Source organism: Astatotilapia calliptera, chromosome 3, assembly GCF_964374335.1.
Source record: "Astatotilapia calliptera chromosome 3, fAstCal68.1, whole genome shotgun sequence".
Classification (NCBI taxonomy): Eukaryota; Metazoa; Chordata; class Actinopteri; order Cichliformes; family Cichlidae; genus Astatotilapia; species Astatotilapia calliptera.
The window spans coordinates 80442552-80468901 of NC_137424.1; the positions used below are offsets into that span (position 1 = coordinate 80442552).

General features: G+C 44.9%; 3 protein-coding genes across 3 annotated transcripts in view; 2 read left to right on the plus strand and 1 right to left on the minus strand.

Annotated features, from left to right (window-relative positions):
- The window catches only part of LOC113029868 (protein NLRC3-like), a 30954-nt gene extending 25794 nt beyond the window's left edge, over positions 1 to 5160 (minus strand). Inside the window, exon 1 of the mRNA XM_080299413.1 lies at positions 5009 to 5160. Coding sequence (XP_080155539.1) covers positions 5009 to 5140 — 132 coding nt within the window. The 5' untranslated portion in view covers positions 5141 to 5160. The remainder of the gene's footprint in view (positions 1 to 5008) is intronic.
- LOC145423547 (uncharacterized) overlaps positions 1 to 26350 on the plus strand; it is a 170516-nt gene that overhangs the window by 130927 nt on the left and 13239 nt on the right. The gene's annotated exons all lie outside the window — the stretch shown is intronic.
- On the plus strand, positions 7356 to 10435 carry LOC145425933 (uncharacterized). The gene is made up of 2 exons (XM_080299427.1): positions 7356 to 9718; positions 9815 to 10435. Exons 1-2 carry the CDS (start codon positions 8606 to 8608, stop codon positions 10217 to 10219), a joined length of 1518 nt encoding a protein of 505 aa, XP_080155553.1. The 5' UTR covers positions 7356 to 8605; the 3' UTR covers positions 10220 to 10435.

Here is a 26350-nt window from a genome sequence, read left to right on the forward strand (position 1 = left end):
TCAGACCGCACTCAGTTTATCCAACTTAAATCCCATTCTTCAACTCTCTGTCCTGTGTCTGCTGGTGTGCCCCAGGGTTCAGTATTGGGGCCTCTTTTATTCATTATTTATATGCTTCCTCTTGGTTATATATTTCGAAAATATAATATAAATTTTCACTGTTATGCTGATGACACCCAGCTCTACCTTTCTTCTAAACCCAATTCATCCCTCCCACCTACCTCCCTCTCAGACTGTCTTATTGAGATTAGATCTTGGTTCTCCTCCAATTTCCTCAAACTTAACAGTAATAAAACCGAAGTTTTACTTGTTGGTACACCATCTATCTTAACCAAACCCCACAGCTTTTCCATTAACGTTGAAAATTCTCCCACCCTTCCCTCCCCTCAGGTTAAGAGTTTGGGTATCATACTTGATAATACTCTTTCATTCCAGTCTCACATTAATTACATAACACGGTCTGCTTACTTCCATTTACGTAATATTCACCGACTCCGTCCCTTCCTCACTCCCCATGCTGCTGCCATCCTTGTCCATAGTCTTATTACGTCCCGTAATGATTACTGTAATTCCCTCCTTTTTGGTCTCCCTAAAAAGTCCCTTCATAAACTTCAACTTCTTCAAAATTCTGCAGCTCGGGTCATAACTTACACTCCGCTAAGTGCTCATATTACCCCAGTTCTTCAGCAGCTTCACTGGTTGCCCATAGAAGCCAGGATAAATTTTAAAATCTTACTTCTTACATACAAGTGTATCCATAAATCTGCTCCTTCATATTTGTGTGACCTGCTCCATATCACCACTGTTTCCCGCCCTCTCAGATCATCATCTGCCATTCATCTTACTGTTCCGTCCTCACACCTTATTACTATGGGGAACAGAGCTTTCAGTCGCTCTGCTCCTCGGCTCTGGAACTCTCTTCCTCCTGCACTAAGAAATATTGACTCCCTCTCTATATTCAAGACACAGCTCAAAACACATCTGTTTAAACTGGCTTATTCGCTTTAATGCTGATTTTATTTGTTGTCACACTCTGTTTTGTAATTTTAACTTATTTTATGTATTTTATGACTATTGTTCCTTTATTAATTGTGTTTTTGTAAGGTGTCCTTGGGTTTCTGAAAGGCGCCCTCAAATAAAATGTATTATTATTATTATTATTACTTACAACTGGGCTCATCAGGCACTCTTTTTGGCTGCAGTGGTTATTATTATATTTACATGCTTCCAGCTCCCGTTTCTGCTGGGTGACAGCTCGTACTTTTCCTTTTTCTCCCTCCTCACACTCAGAGGTGGGTAGTAATGAGTTACATTTACTCCGTTACATTTACTTGAGTAAGTTTTTGAAAAAAATGTACTTTTAAAGTACCTTTTTTGCACAATACTTTTTACTTTTACTTGAGTACATTTGTAAAGAAGAAACGGTACTTTTACTCCGCTACATTTGCAAAATTTGACTCGTTACTTTTTAAAAAATAATTAGTTTAGCAGCAGCACGGTGGCACGGTGGTTAGCACTGTTTTGCCGCACAGCAAGAAGGTCCTGAGTTCAATTCCACCATCGGCCGGGGTCTTTCTGTGTGGAGTTTGGATGTTCTCCCCATGTTTGCGTGGGTTCCCTCCGGGTACTCTGGCTTCCACCCGCCGTCCAAAGACATACAGCTTGTGGGGATAGGTTAATTGGATAATCCAAATTGCCACTAGGTGTGAATGTGCGAGTGAATGTGAGTGCGAATGGTTGTCTGTCCCTGTGTGTTGGCTCTGCGACAGACTGGCGACCTGTCCAGGGTGTACCCCGCCTCTCGCCCTATGACAGCTGGGATAGGCTCCAGCGCCCTCCACAACCCTGAAAAGGATAAGCGGAAGCGAATGGATGGATGGAATTCGTTTAACACATTAGATAACATGCTGCCAGTGGAGTTCCCGGTAACCTTTTTACCAATCAGATGTGGACATGCAGTCACATGACCAGTTTGAAACTGTGGCGGGCAGAGCCACCCAAGCGTATCAAAGTAGTGGACACACGGAAAGAAGAAACACATTGTCATGGTCCTGGGTCGGTGACCCAGCGCTTTAAGTTTATTATTAGCATTTTCCAGTTTATTATCATGATTATTGTTGTTGTTTGAGTTCTACGTGTTGTATTCGATCTGCCTCTGAGTCTGCGTCTGTATCTGTCTGTCTATGGTGTCACCCCATCCGTTTGTGAATCTGTCTGTTTAGTTCAATGTCTTGTCTGGTTCCATGTGTCGGAGTTTCCTGTCTTATTGTGAAGGTTTGTGTCGTATGTGAGTGTGCTCAGTTTACGTTTCCCCTGTCTCGTCAGCTGTGATTTCTCCCAGGTGTGTTCCCCTCCTGTCTCTCATCCTTTGATTACTGCCGTCTGTGTATTTAAGCCCTGTGTTTTCCTGTGCTCCCTGTCGCGTCGTACCCTCTACTAGCTGTGTGTTCTGCTTCTATGTTCCTAGTGTTTAGTCTCCTGCTCCAGTTTAGTTTTTCCAGTGTTTCAGTCCTTAGTTCCTCTGTTCTGACTTTTGGTTTTCTTTTGGTGAGTTTAGTTTGTACGATGTTTTTCTCCAGCAATAAAGCTGCGCTTTTAGTTTCACTTCCGTGTTTGAGTTCTGCATTTTGGGTCCACCACTCCTGCTTGCCTGCCACACAGCAACCATGACACACATGAACACATGGCAGAGCCAATAGTCAACGCTAGAGCTGAAGAGGATGAACAGCATTTTCCTCACATACAAACAATGTTTCACTTAAAAGCAGTACAACACAACAGCTATGTCTTCAGTGAGAGCCAAAACAAACCAACCTTTCAGCGTGAAAAAACTCAGCTCGTGTAACCTGAGGAAACGGTAAGTTTCCTCTAAATATCTTTTTAGCTGTGGTTAGCTGGATGTCAGTCTTATGTTACAGCAGCTGTGTCGAGCTCAAGCTGGGAGTCATATTTTTGGCGCTACATTGTAGTGAGATAAGTTTGCTTTGTGAAGCTTCGGCTGTCCTTTTAACTGCTCGCTGGTTAGCTAGCGTGAGCTATAAGCTAACAGATAGCCTGGTTAATGACGCTAGAGTTCCACGCACATGTTAACACAGCTTGTCTCTACTGCTTTAACTGTTAAAACAGAAGGCACTTCTGCAGGTGACAGGGTTTATTATGTGAAACAGCAGCTCGTTTAGTTTAAACAGTCTGATTTAAGCTGGGCAAACACTGCGATTTTTTTTCAGTCGCGTTATTCAGCTCCTGCTCAAACTGTACAATTAAATCGCAGGGGTTAGAAGTTCATAGGTCACGATGCAGGCCTGCTGCTCTGATGCGACCTGAGTGCTCAAACTGTGCGTCCATAACATGAAGCTTATCATACAATATCTGTCTTTCGCTCTCTCTGTCTTTCACTCACACACACACACCACCACCATCAACTTTGCTAAATTACTAATGAAAAACTTTGACCAGGCAGCTGCAATTGAGCAGCAGTGTCCATCCAACTCTTTTCATGGTTGTTGTAGTCGTAATAATTTGGTGAGGCCACATTGAAAAGACTCGGATACGGAAGCGTAGAGCTGCCACCCAGGCAAAAGAAAAATAGAAAAGTACATTGTTCTAACAATATACTTTTCATGTTTGTACAATATACTATCATGTTAGTGCAATATACCTTTCACGTTTGAACAATATAATATCACGTTATTACAATATACATAATTATCACGTTCGTACAATATAAATATTATATAGGCTACATCGCAGCTCCAGTCACGGCTTCCATCACTGTCTTTCTTGTCTTTTCCCAGAGTAACAGCCAAACAGGAGGATCCATTGGCTAGCACTGCTTAGCCTTGCACGTGTTCTTATTTTAAACTTAAACTGGAATTCATTGCAAACTGTTTGTGCAGGATATTGCTTTTCTACAAGAGTTAGTAAAAAACATCTCCAGTGGGATCAAATCTTCTTGCCAAACATCTGCAGCTTGGCAGTGTTTACAGCACTATAATGACCAGACCTAATTCTTTTGAAAGCAATACATCTTTTCACAGGTTTCAACTTCATCAGACATCACCTAGACACAGAGATGGATGAGGCCAGCACAAACAGCAGCCTATTCGACGAAGATGATGGATCCATGGGGTCAGGAAAGCAAGAAGCAGGGGAGCTGGAGAGGTACCTTTCATGTCCATTCACTGGAGGTGTGGATCTATTGCATGGCGTCCCTCACATCAAGAAGCTGTCGATCAAAATCAATACAGCTCTTCATCTTGATGCATTCTCAATCATCCAGGAAAGTAAATCTCCAAAAGTTGATTCTGTTCATCTGGACGTAGCGTTTTGTGGGAGAAACGTTTCGTCACTCATCCAAGTGACTTCTTCAGTCTCAGCTGACTGCAGGTTTCAATTTTATAAACCGTACATTTGCATAATGACTGAAACCAGCCCACTGAAGGAACAATGGGCTGGGAGGTCAGTTCCCTAATCTTAATTATGCAAATTCTCATGACCATTGATCAACAACCACTGACCAAAACCCACTGATCAAAGACCACTGATCAATGGCCATGAGTACCATTCACAGAGAGTTGGGGAATGGCTGTAATCACAGCATTCTAAGATGGCGTAAATGGCCTCCTTGACTCCGTGCTCAAACCAGCTCAACTCAAAACATGTATTCCCTTACTCCCCAACACTGACAACAATACATAGTATTAGGTAGTATTTTATCTTTCAAGTGTTATTGGCCATAGTGTAATTTTATTATTTAGTTGCTTGTAAGGTTTACTTCACTGTGTTGAAAAGTACTTCTAAATAAAACGTTATTTTATCCATTTATTGTTTTTGGCCTGGGCAGCTGCCAAAATCTCACTATTTTTTCTAAAATACTGAGAAGTGCTTGATATTTGCAGATGTATTTGCAGTTCAAAGGAAAGTTTGCTCTACTTTCTGAGCCAGAACCCAGCTGGGAGATGACTGTGAACAGAATAGATATAAAAGTAGTTGTTGTACATGTACAGACCATAAATATGGAGTCCAGGTGTGTTTGATGATTTTGGGCAGACTGACCACTGGGAACCTCTGAGCTCTCCTGGTCCACTCTGTGGAGGAATAATGAAGAGTCCGAATAATACAATAAAACATTCCAACCCATAATGCAACCTGCTGGTGCTCTGCACTAAAAAAATAAAACAAAAAATTTTATATATATATATATATATATATATATATATATATATATATAAATGTTGTTTTATTTATTTATTTTTTTAATCTAAAGAAATGCAAAACTTCTACTTGATAATGCCTAGGGGTCTGATGGTAGCATATCTGACACAAAGACATCCTGTCAGTTATCTAATCTTAACATTCTCTTGTTATTGTAATATTCTCTTTATATCTGAACATTAACAACAAGCAACTCTAATCGGTGTAAATATCAAAACCCTGACAACAACTGCTGAATAGAGATTTTTGATTTTGTAAAAACACTGTTCCCTATTAGAAGACCATCAAGGGAATAGTTCACCCTGCCCGGGATAGGGTTACCAGTGGCCTGCGCTAGAGCCAGGCTCAGGGAGGGTGCCCGAGGGTGACCTTCTGGTCGCTGGGCCTTAGTCCATGGGGCATGGTGAGCACCGCCCGAAAAAGGGACATGGGCCCATCTTCCTGCAGGCCCACCACCCGCAGGAGGCACCATAGGGGTCGGGTGCATTGTGAGCTGGGTGGCGGCCTGGAGCGGAGGTCCTGGCAGACCAATCCCCAGCTTCCAAGACTGGCGATTGGGAATGTCATTTCTCTGGTGGGGAAGAACCCTGAGTTAGTGCATGACGTTGAAAGGTACTGGCTAGACATAGTTGGGCTCACTTCAATGCACGGCTTGGGCTCTGCAATGAGTCTCTGGGAGAGGGGCTGGACTCTATCTCAGTCTGGATTTGCCCCTGTTGAGAGGTGGTGGGCTGGGGTGGGTATCCTAGTATCTCCTCGGTTTGCTGCCTATATGTTGGGGTTTCTCCCAGTGGATGAGAGGGTTTGTTCCCTGCACCTCCGGGTCAGGGAACGGGTCCTGTCGTCTGCTCTTATGCGCCAAGTGGTGGTTCAGAGTACCCAGCCTTCTTGGAGTCCCTGGGTGGGGTACTGGAAGGTGCTCTGCCTGGGGACTCAGTTGTTTTACTGGGAAACTTCAATACTCACGTGGGCAGTGACAGCAAGACCTGGAGGGGTGTGATTGGGAGGAATGGCCTCCTGGATCTGAACACGAATGGTGTTTTGTTAGTGGACTTCTGTGCAAATCACAGTTTGGCCATAACGAACACTTTGTTCGAACATAAGAGTGTCCATAAGTGTATGTAGCACCAGGACGCTTTAGGCCGCAGGTCAATGATCGATTTTTTTAATTGTATCACCAGACCTAAGGGCACATGTTTTGGACACTTAGGTAAAGAGAGGGGCTGAGCTGTCAACTGGTCATCACCTGGTGGTGAGTTGGATCACGTGGTGGGGGAGGACCCTGGACAGACCTGGCGCACCTTAACTTACAGTGAAGGTGTGCTGGGAATGGCTAGCAGAGGCCATGGTCCACGAGATCTTCAACACACACCTCAGGCAGAGCTTCAACAGGATTCTGAGGGAGACTGGGGACAGTGAGTCTGAATGGACCATGTTAGGAATTTCCATTGACGAAGCTGCTGCACTGTGTTGCGGCTGCAAGGTGGTTGGTGCCTGTGGTGGTGGTAAGGCACCAACCAACCACCAACCAAGGCAAGGTGGTAAGGTCTTGTATGTCTTCCATTTTCTGATGATTGCTCCCACAGTTGATTTTTTCACACCAAGCTGCTTGCCTATTGTAGATTCACTCTTCCCAGTCTGGTGCAGGTCTACAATACTTTTCCTGGTGTCCTTCGAAAGCTCTTTGGTCTTGGCCATGGCGGAGTTTGGAGTCTGACTGTTTGAGGCTGTGGACAGGTGTCTTTTATACAGATGATGAGTTCAAACAGGTGCCATTCATACAGGTAACGAGTGGGGGACAGAAAAGCGTCTTACAGAAGACGTTACAGGTCTGTGAGAGCCAGAGATTTTCCATGTTTGAGGTGACCAAATACTTATTTTCCACCCTAATTTACGAATAAATTCTTTACAAATCCTACCATGTGAATTCATGGATTTTTTTTTCACATTCTGTCTCTCACAGTTGAAGTGTACCTCTGGTGCAAATTACTGACCTCTGTCATCATTTTAAGTGGGGGAACTTGCACAATCGGTTTCTGACTAAATACTTTTTTGCCCCACTGTATATAGATACAGAATATACAATATGGATAAATAGGATTGCTCATTTGGGTGAGTATATTACACAGTGATTATTGCACATGTAACAGAGTTAGAAAATAGCTTAATGAATTTCCTCAAAATTGATGTGCTTTGTGAATAGTTGGAGCCACCTGGTGGACAAACACAGCAACTGCAACTGTTAAGGTTCCAAATTGCTGCACAGCGCATGCCTCAGCAAAGGAAAAAACTCCCAAGCTGGTGGTAGGTGCTAGTGAGCGATACTGTTGTCAATTTTGTAATTGTATTAATGAAAACACCCTCATAGTGGTAATTGTCAACATGTATTTTGATTGTAAGCAGTACTAGCATGTATCCCGAAAGTTACAGGCATTTTGATGCATGGGTAGTAACTTTATTCACGAGTAGCATTTTTAGTTAGCATGCTAAGCTAATACTCGTTAGCTAGTCGGGTGCTTTTTGACTTGCACTCAGCTCTAATGCTTCTCTATGAGATTGTGATTGTTCTAATTCTTTTTAACAGAACTGAATGTTGCAGTTGCTTTGCAGATTGTTAATGAAGACTGTGTGCTGTTTTCTTTGTACCAGGTAGGCACTGTTAAGTATAAGTTTTAATTGATGCTGTTGTATAGGAAAAAAAAATGATGAACAATGATGATTGTTTTATAATAGAAAAGCTGTTTTTATATGTTATTGTTGTTGTTGGTTAGGAAAAAGGAGAAAAATAAATAAATAATATTGCTACTATACGATCACAAGTTTGGTTTCAGCTAGAACTTTTAAAATAAAGATTTTGTTGATGTTGTGTTGTATAAATATATCTTAGTCATTTGTTAAGTGTTATGTTTGGAAAAGGAAAAAGGAAAAAAACTCCCAAGCTGGTGAACTGAATGTTGCAGTTGCTTTGCAGATTGTTAATGAAGACTGTGTGCTGTTTTCTTTGTACCAGTTGCCAGAATAAAGAGGGAGCCCAGAGTAAGGGCAAGTCCAGCGTTGCAGTGCTGTCCTTTCTACATGGGCATATCACACCACTTGCACAATAGACTCTCAGAACAGCAACAGCTACATTGGTGCCGTGACTCTGTGATTTGAGATCAACTTGATGCAGATCTCCAACCCAGGTTGCAGTGTATTGTGCTTAAAGATTCATCCTTTGCTCGTCTTGGACTGTGAATTACGTTGAGGTACTGGACTGTTTGTTCTTTGATTTGATGGGACTCTCTCCGGACTGCTTGTGCTGACACCTGCAACTCTGAATATTTGTTATTGTCTACGTTTTGTTTTGGTTTGTTTTTCTTGCTTTTCCTTTTTTTTCTGTTTATGTGCTAATATGGCAAGCAAATTCCAGCTGAGTGATATATGTGAAAATGTTCTCTCCTCTGTTGGGCGGGGTAGAGGTGCAGCACGTGCTCATTTACTGTCACATGGGTCAGTTGGGAGGGATGAGGGAGCTTCACCTGTGTTGCCTGGGAGGGTTGGAGCCTTTGGGTCGGATTTAGATCCGGATGAGTCTCCCGTGGGGCAATTTTTGCGGGGCGAAGCACGTCACTCCACTCCCGGTGATGGGAATGACACATTAAACCAGTTTAGTGACATGATCTTTCAACTTGGTTCACAGATAGGTGAATCTATTGCGGCCAGACTTATGTCTAGTGGAGCTGTTGGTGATGTCGACCGAAATAATGCTCACTCACATAACCAGACTTCACATTCGGGTGGCGATACGAATACACCTAGTGAAAACACTCAATTCAGTGTTATTGTAAAATCCGACAGGGAACCTGTCATTTTCAGGGGTGATGGTACAGACAAGTACACAGTGACTGAATGGGTTGAGTTGATGAAATCATACATCAGGAAGCAGAGTCTTGATGTGTCGTTGCAGACAGAGGAGGTGATGGGGAGGCTAATGGGGAAGGCCAGGGATGTAGTTAAGATAGGCTTGAGAAGTGATCCTGCGCTTATTACTTCCTGCGCCCCTGATGTCATATTCAACATGCTGATAAGGTACTTCAGCAGCACTTCCTCTTGCCTACCCCTGCAGGACTTCTACTCAACTCTGCCTTCTCACAGGGAGAATCCTGTTGATTACTGGATACGCCTCAACAAGGCTGCTGATATGGCTGAGGAAGGTTTGAAGCGTCAAGGCAGGCGAATGGAGGACATTGGTGGTGAGAGCGCTAAAATGTTTGTGAAACACTGCCCAGATCCTGAGCTCGCATCTGTGTTTAAGTACAAACAGATACATGAGTGGACGTGCAAGGAGATTCAGGAGAGGATAGATGAGTATCGGCGCGAGAGGGTGTCTTCTGTGAGAGTGCGCGTGGTTGAGGCCCATGCAGCAGCGCTAATTCGTGATGACACGCGTGTTGAGCTCTTGAATAACGATGACAGGAAGTCTTCTGGTGTTGACGCGCTTCCTACGTCACCCCCGTCACCTGGGGTAGGACCCTCTGTCTCACCCTCTCCTCTCTTGTCCCAGACGCAGCAGATGTTTCTTGCTCCAAGCTGTCCCACTGTTCCTCCTCTATTGTCACAGGATGGGGAACGGAATCCGACGACCTCAACTCAGAATAGATGCCAGACTATTCCCCTGCATTACCAGAAGCAGTCTGCCCTCCCTGCTCCTGAGCAGCAGTTCCCCCACAGTCAGCAGCCCAGCGACAATGCTGTGCTTGGTGAGATGATGTCGATGCTCAGGGAGCTGTTGAATAAAGCGAAGGCTGGGGATGGACATTCCCCCTCACGGCAGGGTGGCAGACGAGTACAGAATCGGGCCCCTTTGTTCAATGGCAGGAGCTGTCAGGTCTGTAATAAGGAGGACCACACTACACAGTCCCATTGCCGCTTTGCCCGACTCTGTTTCACATGCTTTCAGCCCGGTCACACACGTCGCTCGTGTGCCAATGGGGCCTCTACGGGTGACAATGCCCAGGGAAACTAGACGACCTGTGCTTTGAGGGAGGCTGTACAGGTCATGAAGAACACTCCCACACACATGATGCAGCAGAACTGTATGACAATGTAAAGGACTTAGACAAGTCTGAGAGAGTTATTTTTCAGGACACACAGAGAATCAGCAGCAGTGACAGCCTGTTCTACACTCCTGTTACAATCCGAGGCAAGTCATCCCTTGGTGCTATGTTGGATAGTGGTTCAATGGCCTGTTCTTTGAGTGAAGTAGCGCTGCAGAGGCTTGCTGCTGCTGGTGCTATTGATTTGAGAAATCAGGGGGCATCCACTGTTGTTTTTGTTGGCTGTGGTGGTGTACGAGTGAAGCCTAAATCAGTGGTGGAGCTTGACATGGAAGTGTATGGGTGTCGTATCTTGGTTCCAACCTTTGTTGTTGAGAATCAACAAGATGACTTAATAGTTGGCTCGAATGTCATCAGACATTTAATCCGTCAGTTCAAGAAAGATGCAAGCTACTGGGAGGCAGTTTCGATGTCGCGTTCAGGGCATCAGGAACTTGAACAGTTCCTCTCTCTGCTTGCTGGCCTGGAACGCTGGTCTGGTACTGAGATACCAGACAAAGTGGGCACAGTCAGGTGCAACAGGGCTGTCACCCTGCCAGGTAACAGTGAGTTTCTTGTATGGGGGAAACTTCCGAAAGATGTTAAGATATCTCCCGGCTCTACTGTAGTTACTGAGCCAACCACCTCTCGCTCTGCACCCAGGGGCATCATGGTCGCTAGAGTGGTGACTCCTCTCTGGGGAGACAGGTGGGTCCCACTCAAGCTCCTTAATGTCACAGACAACCCTGTTATTCTGCGGAGGAATGCCAAGCTTGCTGATGTCTACACCTGCCTTGCATTGGAGGATATGGAGGTTCCAGAGCTCAGTCAACAGTCTACTCGTACAGAGCCCACTGGGACATCTGTACCCACAGTGGATGTTGGTACTGTACAGGAGAGGCTGGACCGTGTTGGCCTGGGTGACCTGGACCTGAAATCCTGTGATGTGTCATCGGACTGGCAAGAAAAGTTGGCTGACCTTGTGGTCAATTATCAAGATGTCTTTTCTCGCCATCATCTGGACTGTGGTGAGGCTAAGGGCTTTGTACACAGGATTCGGGGCGATTGTGGCTCAAGAGTTGGGAGTTGGGAGTTCGCCTTGTAATCGGAAGGTTGCCGGTTCGAGCCCCGGCTCGGACAGTCTCGGTCGTTGTGTCCTTGGGCAAGACACTTCACCCGTTGCCTACTGGTGGTGGTCAGAGGGCCCGGTGGCGCCAGTGTCCGGCAGCCTCGCCTCTGTCAGTGCGCCCCAGGGTGGCTGTGGCTACAATGTAGCTTGCCATCACCAGTGTGTGAATGTGTGTGTGAATGGGTGGATGACTGGATATGTAAAGCGCTTTGGGGTCCTTAGGGACTAGTAAAGCGCTATATAAATACAGGCCATTTGTACACAGGATTCGACTGACAGATGACAGGCCATTTCGTCTCCCCTACAGGCGTGTGCCTCCTGCCGAATACCACAAGCTCCGCCAGGTTCTTAACGAGATGGAGGAGAGAGACATAATCAGGAAGTCTACTAGCGAGTTTGCCTCACCTCTTGTCCTTGTGTGGAAGAGAAATGGCGACTTGCGAGTGTGCACCGATTTTCGATGGCTCAACAGGCGGACGCTAAAGGACGCTCATCCCCTGCCACATCAAGCTGATTGCTTGGCAGCCCTTGGTGGCAATGCGTTTTTTAGCACGATGGACTTGACTTCTGGCTTCTATAACATGCCGCTACATGAGGAGGATCGCAAATACTCTGCATTCACAACACCCATGGGTTTTTTCTTACTTGCAGATTGGACTACTGCAATTCATTGTATTATGGCCTAGATCATGCCACCATCCATCGCCTTCAGATGGTTCAAAATGCTGCTGCTCGCCTGCTAACCGGTACCAAACGGAGAGAGCATATAACCCCAATTTTAGCCTCTTTACACTGGCTCCCTGTCCCCTACAGGATCCAATTTAAACTCTTACTTTTTGTTTTTAAGTCACTCAACGCCCGAGCCCCCCCCTACTTGTCAGAGCTCCTCTCTGCCTATGCTCCAGGAAAACCCACGAGATCTAGTTCAAAACTATTGTTGTCCATTCCACGGACTAACCTCAAATCTCGTGGTGATAGATCCTTCTCTGTGGCAGGTCCCAGACTTTGGAATAGTCTCCCCTTTAATATTAGATCTGCTCAAACTCTTGAGCAATTTAAATCTTTACTAAAGACACACTTTTACGCTCTGGCTTTTAACACATTATGACCCAAGCATTTTGGATTTATCTGAATTAGTTAGTATTGTTTCAATTCTTCTATTTTATTGTTTCTATTGTTATTATTGTATTACACTGTAGTTTTTAATTTTATTGTTATTGTTAAGCACTTTGTGCAGCATCGGCTGTTGGAAATGTGCTATATAAATAAATCTGACCTTGACCTTGACCTTGTACGAGTATAACCGCCTCCCTCAGGGTTTGTGCAACAGCCCAGCCAGCTTCATGAGAATGATGACCTGCATTTTTGGCGATCAAAATTTCCTCAGCCTGCTGTGCTACCTTGATGACCTGTTGGTCTTTGCACCATCTGAGCAGTTGGCTTTGGAGAGATTGGAAATGGTTTTCAGCCGACTTCGCCAACACAACCTGAAATTGGCCCCAAAGAAGTGCTGGCTTCTCAGGAGGACGGTGAAATTCCTCGGGCACATCATTAATGAGTCTGGTGTGTCCACAGATCCTGCTAAGGTCGAGGCTGTCAGCAATATGACCATTGCGGACCTAATGGAGCCTGATGGGATCACCCCGTCACAGTCCCGTGTCAGATCATTTCTGGGGATGGTGAACTATTACCAGCATTTTGTGCCCAATTGCTCTGCCTTGGCAAGGCCCCTCTTTGACCTTCTGTCTGGCCAGAAGCAGAAGCGCAAGGGGCGGGCACGTGTGAGCCGTGCTATGCAATCTCGGAAGCTGACACCTACTGACTGGACACATGATCATCAACAGTCATTTGAGGATCTGAAGGCTGCTTTGGTGTCCTCAGTAGTTTTGGCCCATCCTGACTTTGCTCGCCCTTTTGTCTTGTCCACCGACGCCTCCTTGGATGGGCTGGGAGCAGTTCTTTCACAAGTTCAGGAAGGTGATTTTGTGGCTAGACCAGTTGCATTTGCCAGTAAATCCCTTTCCCGTGCCCAGCGTAAGTACCCTGCTCATCGCCTTGAATTCCTTGCGTTGAAATGGTCTGTGTGTGACAAGTTCAGCCACTGGCTCAAGGGACATGCCTTCACGGTGTGGACTGATAATAATCCACTTACACACATTATGACTAAACCTCATCTGGACGCCTTTGAGCAGCGGTGGGTGGCGAAGCTGGCATCTTACGAGTTTGATATCAAATATGTCCCTGGTTCTAAGAACATTGTCGCAGATGCACTAAGCCGTCGACCGTTTGTGAAGTTGGCTGTCGGAGAGAGGTTGCTCTGCTGTCCCTATAGCAACCTAGTTGGAGAAGCTCTTCCCATCTCTGTTGGCTCAGTACAGGAGGCATTTCGACAGTCGAACTCCAGTCGACATCTCTTCGATGGCCAGGTCGAGGAGGAGCCTAATGTGTCGGTGCATGCTAAGAACCAGTCCTTGACTAAAGAAGAGGTCTCTGCCATCTTTGAGACACATACCCTTTGGGAGTCGGGTGCCAGAACGCGTGCTGTTGACATCCTCCAACAGCTTCCACAGCTACTTCTCCCTGCAACGGATGCTCAACCTGTGTTCTCTGAGGGTGAGCTTCGTGAGGGGCAGTTGAGGGATCCTGTCCTCTCCAGAGTGCTGTACTTTGTGGAACGTGGCCGTCGACCTTCCCGGAGGGAAAGATCCAGTGAGTGTGCCATGGTCATTAGGTACCTTAAACACTGGGACAAACTGACGATGTGTAATGGTGTCCTTTACAGAGTATCTAGGGATCAGGTCTCCAAGAAGAAGAGATACCAATTTGTTGTTCCTGATGCCCTTAAACCCGAGGTCCTCCAGGGCACACATGACAATGCTGGCCACCAGGGGCAGTTTAGGAGCTTGTGTCTGGCCCGCCAGAGGTTCTTTTGGCCGCACATTGACAGAGATGTGAAGGATTATGTGCGACAATGCCAGCGGTGTGTCATTGGTAAGGCAGCTGATCCTGAGGGGAGGGCACCCCTGGAGAGTATCAAGACATCTGCACCTTTGGAAATTGTGTGCATTGATTTTTGGACTGCGGAGAATTCTAACAAGAAACCTGTTGATGTGCTGGTAGTGACAGACCATTTTACTAGGATGGCCCAGGCCTTCCCTTGCCGAGATCAGTCTGCTAAACAGGTTGCGAAGCAACTCTGGGACAAGTATTTCTGCATTTATGGATTCCCAGAGAGGGTCCATTCTGACCAGGGCGCATCATTCGAAAGTCAGCTGGTTGCCGAATTGCTCAGGGTTGCTGGTGTGAAGAAGTCTCGGACGACGCCGTACCATCCAATGGGCAACGGTAGTGTGGAACGTTTTAACAGGACACTGGGCAACATGATTTGTGCCCTCCCTCCTGATGCGAAACACGACTGGCCCCGGCGCCTCCAGACCCTGACATTCATGTATAACTGTACTGTGCATGAGACAACAGGTTACGCTCCTTTCTATCTCATGTTTGGTAGGGTCCCCCGTCTTCCAGTTGATGTGCTGTTCAAAAACATACTGAAAGATCCTGAAATCGGTTGTTATGATAGCTACGTGGTGTCCCTGACAAAGGATCTTCAAGAGGCAATGGCTATTGCTCAAGGACATGTTGACAAAGAACAGAGACGTCAGGCTGAGCTCTATAACCGCCGTGTGAAGGGGAACTTGATCGCTACGGGTGATAGAGTCCTGGTTTCCAACAGACGTGAGAGAGGGAAGCGAAAAACAGCAGACAGGTGGGAGTCCGCCATATACACTGTCGTTGGTGTGAAACCTGCTACTCACACATATGTGATCAAGAATCCTATCACTGGACAGGAGAGGGTTGTGCACCGTAACCTGTTGATGCTTGTTAACTTCTTGCCTGTGGACGTGGACAGTCACGCAGATCGCACCTTTCAGTCTTCTTCTGAAGCTGGATCTGGCGATGCCATGGATGCGACGGGATTGCTGTCTTTCTCAGAGAGTGGGGATTCTGTGAACAGAACTCGGCAATGGGTTGACAAATTGTCGGCTGCACGTTCGGACAGCTGTGAGGGCGCTGAGCCCTCTGGTCATGTTTTGAGCATGGCTGATGAGCCTGAGAGTGTGAGTGATTTGCACCATCAAGCCGGTTCAGTGACCTCTGAACGAGACTGCTTATCGGCCCCCTCGACTATCACTCAGGGAGGGAACAGACAACTCACGCCTTCCACCCACTCTGGTCCTGGCGATGTACAACCAGTCAGATCTCGTTTTGGACGCATTGTCAAACCAGTCAATCGGTTGCTCCATGTAATGTCCACTCAAGAGGTTGTTAATGATGCAAGTCAGATGATTGGCAAAGTCTCTAAGTCATTACGTCAGGCTTTTCAGTAAGTTTTTTTTATTTTCTACATTGTGGTTTCCAGTTTGGTGTATTCTTTGTTCCATTCTGGTTTTCCATTGCACCACCATGTTTGAACTTCGGTCCCGATGCGGGGACATTTCTTTTTCTGTGGGGCATGGTTTGTGTGGGGTGTAGACGGCATCCTGCATCCAGGAGCTGGTAGTGAGTTGGCGCCGCTCACTCTGCTTCATCCTTTTGGGGATACTTCTTGAGTTGGTGTGTCTATATAACCATGTCGGGTCTGTTTTCTTTTGGGTTTCTCTTTTGTTTTGTTGATTTTGGTGGATGCTGTGGGTTGTGCATCTTTAATTTTGAGTGAAATTCTGCGGGGGTGGATGTAACAGAGTTAGAAAATAGCTTAATGAATTTCCTCAAAATTGATGTGCTTTGTGAATAGTTGGAGCCACCTGGTGGACAAACACAGCAACTGCAACTGTTAAGGTTCCAAATTGCTGCACAGCGCATGCCTCAGCAAAGGAAAAAAACTCCCAAGCTGGTGGTAGGTGCTAGTGAGCGATACTGTTGTCAATTTTGTAATTGTATTAATGAAAACACCCTCATAGTGGTAATTGTCAACATGTATTTTGATTGTAAGCAGTACTAGCATGTATCCCGAAAGTTACAGGCATTTTGATGCATGGGTAGTAACTTTATTCACGAGTAGCATTTTTAGTTAGCATGCTAAGCTAATACTCGTTAGCTAGTCGGGTGCTTTTTGACTTGCACTCAGCTCTAATGCTTCTCTATGAGATTGTGATTGTTCTAATTCTTTTTAACAGAACTGAATGTTGCAGTTGCTTTGCAGATTGTTAATGAAGACTGTGTGCTGTTTTCTTTGTACCAGGTAGGCGCTGTTAAGTATAAGTTTTAATTGATGCTGTTGTATAGGAAAAAAAAATGATGAACAATGATGATTGTTTTATAATAGAAAAGCTGTTTTTATATGTTATTGTTGTTGTTGGTTAGGAAAAAGGAGAAAAATAAATAAATAATATTGCTACTATACGATCACAAGTTTGGTTTCAGCTAGAACTTTTAAAATAAAGATTTTGTTGATGTTGTGTTGTATAAATATATCTTAGTCATTTGTTAAGTGTTATGTTTGGAAAAGGAAAAAGGAAAAAAACTCCCAAGCTGGTGAACTGAATGTTGCAGTTGCTTTGCAGATTGTTAATGAAGACTGTGTGCACACTACCAGGCTATACAGCAATGACATTGGAATGTCGTTCGGACTGGAGAAGTGTAGTCGAATGGTAACAAAGAGAGGGAAGGTAGTCAGAACTGAGGGGATTGAACTACCAGAAGGCAACATTGCAGACATAGAGGACAGTTACAAGTACCTGGGGATCCCGCAGGCAAATGGGAACCATGAAGAGGCCGCTATGAAGGCTGCAACCACCAAGTACCTTCAGAGGGTCAGGCAAGTCCTGAGGAGTCAGCTGAACGGTAAGAACAAGATCCGGGCCATCAACACTTACACCCTGCCCGTGATCAGGTACCCTGCTGGGGTAATAGGCTGGCCAAAGGAGGAGATAGAAGCCACTGACATAAAGACAAGAAAGCTCCTTACCATGCATGGAGGGTTTCACCCCAAGTCCAGCACCCTGAGGCTGTACGCTAAGCGGAAGGAAGGGGGCCGGGGACTGGTGAGTGTCGGCACCACAATCCAGGATGAGACAACGAACATCCAAGAATACATTGGGAAGATGGCCCCAACTGACCGAGTGCTCAGTGAGTACCTCAGGCAGCAGAAACCCAAGAAAGCGGAGGGAGACGAGGAACCATCATGGAAGGACAGGCCCCTGCACGGTATGTACCACCGGCAGATAGAGGAGTGGCTGTAGATACCAGTGGCTGGACAAAGCTGGACTGAAAGACAGCACAGAGGCACTAATCATGGCAGCACAAGAACAAGCTCTGAGTACAAGATCCATAGAGGCTGGGGTCTATCACACCAGGCAAGACCCCAGGTGAAGGCTGTGTAAAGATGCCCCAGAGACAATCCAGCACATAACAGCAGGGTGCAAGATGCTAGCAGGCAAGGCATACATGGAACGCCATAACCAAGTGGCCGGCATAGTGTACAGGAACATCTGTGCCGAGTATAACCTGGAAGTCCCGAGGTCAAAATGGGAGATGCCCCCAAGGGTGGTGGAGAATGACCGAGCTAAGATCCTGTGGGACTTCCAGATACAGACGGACAAAATGGTGGTGGCTAACTAACCGGAAATACTGGTGGTAGACAAACAGAAGAAGACGGCCGTAGTGATCGATGTAGCAGTTCCAAATGACAGCAATATCAAGAAGAAGGAACACGAGAAGCTGGAGAAATACCAAGGGCTCAGAGAAGAGCTTGAGAGGATGTGGAGGGTGAAGGTGACGGTGGTCCCCGTGGTAATCGGAGCACTAGGTGCAGTGACTCCCAAGCTAGGCGAGTGGCTCCAGCAGATCCCAGGAACAACATCAGAGATCTCTGTCCAGAAGAGCGCAGTCCTGGGAACAGCTAAGATACTGCGCAGGACCCTCAAGCTCCCAGGCCTCTGGTAGAGGACCCGAGCTTGAAGGATAAACCACCCGCAGGGGCGTGCTGGGTGTGTATGTATGTATGTATGTATATATATATATATATATATATATATATATATATATATATATATATATATATATAAAAAATATTAAAACAGATTCAATAAAACTTTAATAAAAAAGGATCATAATTTTAGATTCAACTTTAAAACCTCTCACACACTGAGATCTGTCAGTCTAAAAGCTAAAATCCAACCAACCAGATAAAATCAGTTCAAATCAAATTCAAATCAAAAAATCAAATGCATTCAGGGACACGGACATAAGGAAGTTTGTGTGAAACCTCAAAGGTAGAAAATGTTATAGCGATCCCTGAACACAGCCAGGTCAGAAGAAGTGGCTCCTGGGCTTTTCATTAAAGTCAGCATTAGCTCTTTGCTCTGTCCTACATCAAATAATTGACAAATAAAGGTATCTTTTTAATGACGTCAGGTGTTCTCAAATAAGGAAACATTCTTTCATAATAGTTCCCATCATCACCAAACTAGAAAAACTGGTAACTGCATGCTGCATAGTTTCAGTTTGCAGAACACTTGATCTTTGTAAAGCTTCACAGTAACAACATGTTATATAACAGAACTGTACAAAGACTAACATACATGAAGAGTTTGATTTGCACCTTTAATCCAGATCATACATCAGATATACACCTAGAGTAAACCTGCTCTAAAAGAAGTCTTTCTACAGAATAATGACCTGGCTAATGACCAAAGACCAAAGGTGAAAGGCCTCTGGTCTAATTAAATAGGATAGATCCCAAGACTTCAATGAAGAGCAACACACAGGGAAACACTCTGACCAAATAATTAAAAGCTTCTAACACTAAAAGAATAAAACCCAGACTCAAATGTACTGATTAAGAACAGAAAGTACAAAGTCAACACAAAACCCCCAGAGTGTGACAGCAGCAATAAAAGTGATTGTCAAAACACAAAAAACAGGAAAAGCTGACAAGTCCAAGTATTTTTTATGCTTTTTGATTGACATAAGTCTCAGCCTCGATTTGCAGATATGATCAGAAAACACAGGATTTAAAACAGGCTGAAATAATGTTCATAATGTTGGTGGAAATCTATATTTTCTTTTGACTGGCGTTCCTTTGAATAACTCTGAACTGAGCTGGAGCTGCTTTCATAATACTTTATTTATCCTGAGGGAAATTGTTTTAAAGGCTGCCAGACGATCTGGTGCCATGCTCTGCTTTTTGTTGTTTTGATGTTACTTCAGTAAAACCTGAATGTCAACTTAAGAACACACTGATTTTATCTCTTTGTTCTTGCAGTTTCCAGTTAAACTGAACAACAACGTCCCACTGGTGATGACTGATTAGTGATCAGTGTCTAAAGTTTGATACGACCTGATTTAAACGTTATCACAGTAAAAAAGAAATGTCTAATTGCAGAGTCATGCACTGATAACCAGTGTGGATCACTTGAAGTCAACTCTCTGCGGAACAGGAAACTGGGAGTTTTCCTTAGATGTGAGCTGTGACTGTGTGGATGGCAGCTTTGTGCTTTCACAGTCAGACTGATGTGTTTGTAGAACCACTGAAATCCTGGAAGGATCCACAGAATCAAGCCGTTTCTGTCCAGCTTCACTGTGTTCATGTTCATGTGAGTGTCACTGTGTAGCAGTTTGATGAACAAACACATCATTTTCTCTCTCACACTGTCTGGCTCACATGTCAACAATGATGCTAATAAGAAATAAGTAAATAAAAGCTGAACATCTGGTCCAAACATTACAGAGCAGAAACAAACCGTAAAACTGTTAAAGGAGGAAACAAAGAAAACGGAGACACGAACAGCAAGCTCCACTCCACATCTGAACATACTGTCGAGCTGCTTCCTGGCAGGAAGCCACCTGAAGCAGGATAGGTTGAAGGGGGAGGAGGCAGATTTTCAGATGAGTTTATGAATGTCTACCTTTGTGTCGTCAGATTTAAAGTGGACTTAATTTTGTCTCATTTCATTCTGTTATTCTTCTAGAGTTGTTCTATAATAATATCGTTTTATTACAAATAACATTAACTTAAAGAGCCGGCAACTGCGTTTTACCATTAATGCCAAAGAAACAAAGGAAACAGTCACAGCAACAAAAGAAAAAACTACCAAACAGATAAGTGAGGCACTTCCCACCTCTCACACTTCTTACTGTACTTCTCACCACGGGGAGACACTTCTAGGGCCCACAAGCCCTCACTACTCGCAAGGAGGCTGTCTGTCCAAAACCTAGCAGAAAACCGTGTAGAGCCACAGAGGGGAAAAAAAACACACCTCTCACAGTTCATCCCCAGCTTATAAAGCCTCAGAAGTGATTGCTGACTGGGCCCAGGTGGCAAACGAGGCTAATCAAAAGCAGCTGTGTTCTGGGGAGAGAGGAGAGTGAGAGAGACAGAGGGGGTAGGAGTGGCAAGAGAGTAGGAGGCGGAGAAAGCGGGCAAACACCCCACGCACACACCTGCCAGTAACCTTTAAGGAGATCAAGTTTGGTAATAAATTTGTCAGGGCCTATGCTGTCGATGCAGTCTTCCATATGAGGAAGTGGAAACGAGTCAGAGACCGTTACAGCATTCACCTTCCGATAATCTGTGCAGAAATGGGGTGTGCCATCAGACTTACGCGTCAGAAGACATGGGGAGCTCCAGGGGCTACAACTAGGTTGTGTTAAGCCATTTTCTACTATGTACTCAACTTCCTTTTTCATCACTTCACGTTTGGCGATGGGGCAGGGTATGCTGCTTGATTGGGGCTGTGTCACCAACGTGAATGTTATGCTCACAAACATTGGTATGGGAGGGTACGTCACTAAAGAGAGACAGATAGGAGTGCAACAAGTCAAGTACATCTTTACACTGGGACGGAGGAAGATGAGAAAGGTGGGTCTTGGCCTTAGCTCAAAAAACAGAATTTGACAACCGCCCACATTGCTGTCCCTCAGAAAGGGTACCCAGATCATCATCACCCTTGACTTCTACACTTAGCAGGGTAACAGGGACTGAGCCGGGGAGAGCCGTCCCAGTGGTGTCTGATGGTTCTGTCATGCTGGTGTCTCTGGTATGGTATGGTTTCAGCATGTTAACATGGCATAGGCGAGTCTTCCTCATGCGTTCATGCGTGTCAGACACTTTATTCACTATTACATAGGGGCCTGAGAAACGAGCCATGAGGGCAGAATTAGGCATGGGCAGCAACACAAGAAACTGTCTTTCCACACCTTTTTGATCAAATCGTCTCTTCATGTTTGCCTGGGATACACAGAGAGCCTCTTTTGCTAACAAAGTAGCCCATTGCCACCTGTCCTTGCATGTTTTCACAAACTCCACCACATTAGTTTTAGACACACAACCGCTGAGAAAATTCTCATTCAGCACTTTTAGTGAACCCCGCACGTCATGGCCAAACACCAGGGTAGCTGGGCTGAACCCCAAAGATTCCTGCTTCGCATCACATATAGCGAACAATACAAAAGGGACACCTTCATCCGAGCTTTTTCCTGTGTCATGGCAATATTTACTCAACATTGCTTTGAGAGTTTGATGCCACCGCTCAAGTGCACCTTGTGACTATAGGTGGTAAGCACTAGACACCGAATGGGAAACCCCAAGGGGCTGTAAAGTCTGTTTAAAATCCCTGGACAAGAAATTGGTACCCTGATCCCGAGTGAGCAGAGAAGGAGCTTCAGACTCAGGAGCTGGCTCAACCACACTTTGAGCCGACTCCAAGGCTCCATTATCTCCCTTATCAGTACAGGGCATCACATTCATCTCTAGAATAGAGCCAATCATTGAGCCTGACAAATCAACCCCCTCACCTTGTTGCTGGGCACGTGAACGAGTCAGAATGCTCACCGAGAATACATCTGGGTGTTGCTGGCTCAGGGCATCTAAAACAGGCTCTACAACAGAATTGTTGGTCACCTCAGGGGTAGGATAAACTTTCCCACCCGCTATGTCATTTCCCATTATAAAATCCACTCCATTAATCGGGAAAGAAGGCCGCACAACCACTGAAAAGAAACCACTCGCCAGCTCACTCCCCTCACGATGCAGGCACAAAACTCATCCCAACACCTCTTACAATGATGCTAGCATCATAGTCAGACTTCTCATCAAATGCAAGCACACTAGCTAGTATGAGAGACTGTGAGCCACCAGTATCTTGCAGAATGGTCACTTCACACTTGTCCTCAGGCTTACCAGACAGCGAAACTGTGTACTGTGCAGCTGGCACCTCGCTAGCTTTCACTGGGGCATCGCATCGGTCATACCTACTGACACTGGTTTTATGGACAAGTGCGAACTCATCAGCCAGCGTCGCAGCCTACTGTAGCGAGGAAACCTTATGTTCATTAATATATACTGTAATGCCAGGGCTCCCAAAATCGCTAGCCCGACGTCCCGGGGCTAGCAATTTTTCCAGTTGGGTTACCAAAATCTAACTCAGCCCTGCCCGTCGGGCTATGATAGGAAGGAAAATATATGTCTATGCTTTTGCATTCTTTCGCCAATGTAGCTGAGTAATTATGTCATTGGCATCGATCAGCCACTGTCAATATGTTACATATTGAAATCTCGTTTGAATTTGCGCTTGCTTTTTGCTTTCACTTTCATTTTGCGATTGCGGAAAGGTGTGTAGACAGTGGCAGCACTGATTGCTGAGTGACGATTACTTGCGCACCAATTCCTCTGACATCGACTTATTACTCATTAGCTTACTATTCAAACGTGACAAGTGAAATCTCTCTGGCAAAATTTAGCAGTCTTTGCAAACTTCAAAAAGCAAATGGCCTAGATCTTGGTTCCACTTACTTCTTACCCCTGACTTCAGTGGAAATTTCAGATTCAGGATCTGACACAGACTGATTCATGTTCTACACAGTCCTTACAAGTTCATAGAAATTTCTGTTCAATTTGGACCAAGTATTTGAGTTGATGGTTGTAATTTCTAGACAGTTGTTGTGATTTGTATTTTAATGATTTTTTGATTAATTTTTGTTTCCGTTACAATATTATACTTTAAAGTACAATAAAGGAAACAAAACATAAAAAAATTGCTTTCTTTTTTATTCGGGCTACTTAAATTTATTTTGGGCTACCAAAAACTGACGAATGCCTGCCAGAAGGGGTACCAGAGATTTTGAAATTTTGCGAGCCTTGAATGCGCTCGGCAATGTAGTTCTTAAATTCCTTGATCAGCATTAGTTCACGTATCGAAGCCAGGTCAGTAGCTTTGCAGGCCGCACACCACCGATCGAAAAAGACACTTTTTTCCCTGGCAAAATCAAGATAGGACTGACCCTGTCCCCTTTTCAACCCCCGGAAACACTGCCTATTGGCTTCTGGGACCAGCTCATAAGCCAGCAGGACAGCACTTTTCAGTTTGTCATAGTCTAGGCTGTCCTCAGCTGACAGTAAGGAACAAACTTCCTGAGCCTTACCTGCCAGCTTACATTGTAGCAAAATAGCCCACGAATCCCGTGGCCAGTGCAAGGCTGTGGCTATTCAAATGACTTGAAGTAACTGTCAACCTCAATGTCGGGGAACACCGGAACCAGCCGACTGTTTTTCACAGTGAGGCAGTGTCATTGGCTGGTCCTCAGGCAGCCCCTGCACAACAGGCGTGGACACTGATGGAGCTACAGCTTGAGCTGACTGTCTGCTGTAATGTACAATAATCCTTCCCCTGAGTAGCCCGGTATGGCCGACGCATCGCCGTAATAAAGGCAGCCATATAGATATGACCTATATATTTTACAAAAAAACCAAAAAACGTTTGCCGTACATACAAGTTAGAGTCGTAACACTTGTGTCTCTCTTTAAACGTTTAGAGCTCAGTTTATGGTTCCCGTGTCTGCAGGAACGACTATTTAACCTCGGAGTATCCTATCATATCCTGAACACATGCGGAGAGTTTACCGCGTGGATCAAGTTTAAAGCGACAATAACTGAATGTGACGATGTTATGAAACACGCACTCGAAGTAACGGCGGGAGTCTGACCGCAAAACATCTTTAAAACTAAAGCGAAAACATACCTGAGCAGCGAAGCAGAGCCTCCGAGCTGAAGCTCCTTTCATTCATAAAGAAACACTTCCTGTAGTTCCTCCTCAGCTGTGTAGGTCCTGCTGGTGTCCACACGATGGCGCCATTGTAGTAGCAGACAGATGACACAAACCACTTCTGTGGACTTTGAAAATGTTTTCAGTGAGAAACGGAAAACATTAAATGACTGAAATAGAAAGATCATTCTATAAATACACTAACAACAATAAATAGCGTGATATACACAAGGGCACAAATATAAAGAGTGAAAATGTGTAGTCAAAAGCTTCACACTGTCAGCTTTCACCAATACAAAGATCGAGCAGACGCAAAACGAGTACCAGCAAAATATCATTGCTCACTCACATCACTCAGTCGTTACACTGCACCGACAGTTTGCAGCTGCATGCCTGAATGTCTTCACATCACGAAGGATTTAATGTATAGATTTATTTTGACATGTTATTAATATACTGCACTACTTGTTGTAGTTAAAACAAGTCAAACTTGCATCAACACAACTAAATTTCTCTCCACCAGTCTAAACCAGTCCTACAAATATCTCCCAGTGTGGCAGCACAGATAACCACTGGTGTATAAGGTGCTTCTGAATTCACAATACTTTGATGAAGAACCTGCTGAGTAAACAATCAGCCTGTTATTATTGCTTCCTACATCTTGTTGAAATCTCCCAATTCTTTGAATCTTTGGGCTGAAGGAAGGACAATACTCGGTGTATAAATGCTCAATCAACAATCATTTATTTCCATACAATTCAACAGTCAGAGCATTACAACGTCCGGACGGGAGAGATGCTACCAGAGGGTCAGGCACATGTCTCAAAATGGTGACGGGTTGCTCAGCTTTTTATAGTCTCTAGTGGCCCCCAGCTAGTCGTAAAAGCCAAAACATCACATTTTTTTCTCTGTTACAGCGCCTAAGTTATGACCTCGGCAGTTGTTTCTCTGCTTTCTGTAAGGTGGGGGTGTGGAATGTGGTCTATCTATCTCCCCTGTCTTTAGACACAGAGTCTCCTGCTTACAACCTTCTCTTCATGATTCAACAATTAAGCATGTCAAGAAAACAGTGTAACACATTCCCAGCAGATCAAGGATACAGAGTGATGCACATTTATCTAATGAACTAATATGTGAATATGTTCTGTTAACTCAAAAGTATAATGAGAACTACACTACATACAGCTCACACACTCTATATTAAAGGGTATAATGTGATCTACAGCAGTATTCTAATTCAACTACTTTGATTACATATATAAGGTAACATATAATAACAGAATAATCTAATAATCTGCTTTTTGAAAACCTCCCAAAGGCCCGTTTAAGAGCCAAGTCAGTGTATTTGTATCTGTTCTTGCTGCATCTTCATTGGTCTGTCTCTCTGTTGCTATCTGTCGTTTTGTCTCTTTAGCTCTTCATCTTTTTGTTTTTGTCAGTTTTTGTCAGTGAGCTGGTGAACTTTTGTGTGTCTGCTGCCTTTGTTTGTGTGTTCTCAACAAGATTCGCCCCAAATTCAAGCCCTGCACATCTTGCCAGACTCCCAATCAGGAAGCAGAAAAACCTGCTGTCTCCGCTCTGGAAGTCTGTCCACCAAGAAAAGCTCTGACTTCTGCTAAATGGGCCAAACTGGGCAGAAAGTATACAAACACATCCTTATAGAATATGATGTAACACTATAATTCTGAAATATAGTGGGCCACGAAAGATACATCCGACTCATCCTGCAGCCTTCAATTGGAGCCTCCAAAGGATGCAGACCCTGGCTGCGTCCCAATTCAGGGTCTGCGGCCTTAAAGGCCACATTTTGAAGCCAATTGCATCACAGTGACGAAATGAAGGCTGTCCCAACTCAAAGGCTGCTCGAGATGCGGCCTTCATTTTCCTGA

Bases quoted from the DNA above. Each gene is read 5' to 3' on its own strand.
- LOC145425933 (XM_080299427.1), top strand. From the start codon at position 8,606: ATGGCAAGCAAATTCCAGCTGAGTGATATATGTGAAAATGTTCTCTCC. The intron at 9,719-9,814 runs GTAGGACCCTCT...CTATTGTCACAG, and splicing joins CGTCACCCCCGTCACCTGGG to GATGGGGAACGGAATCCGAC.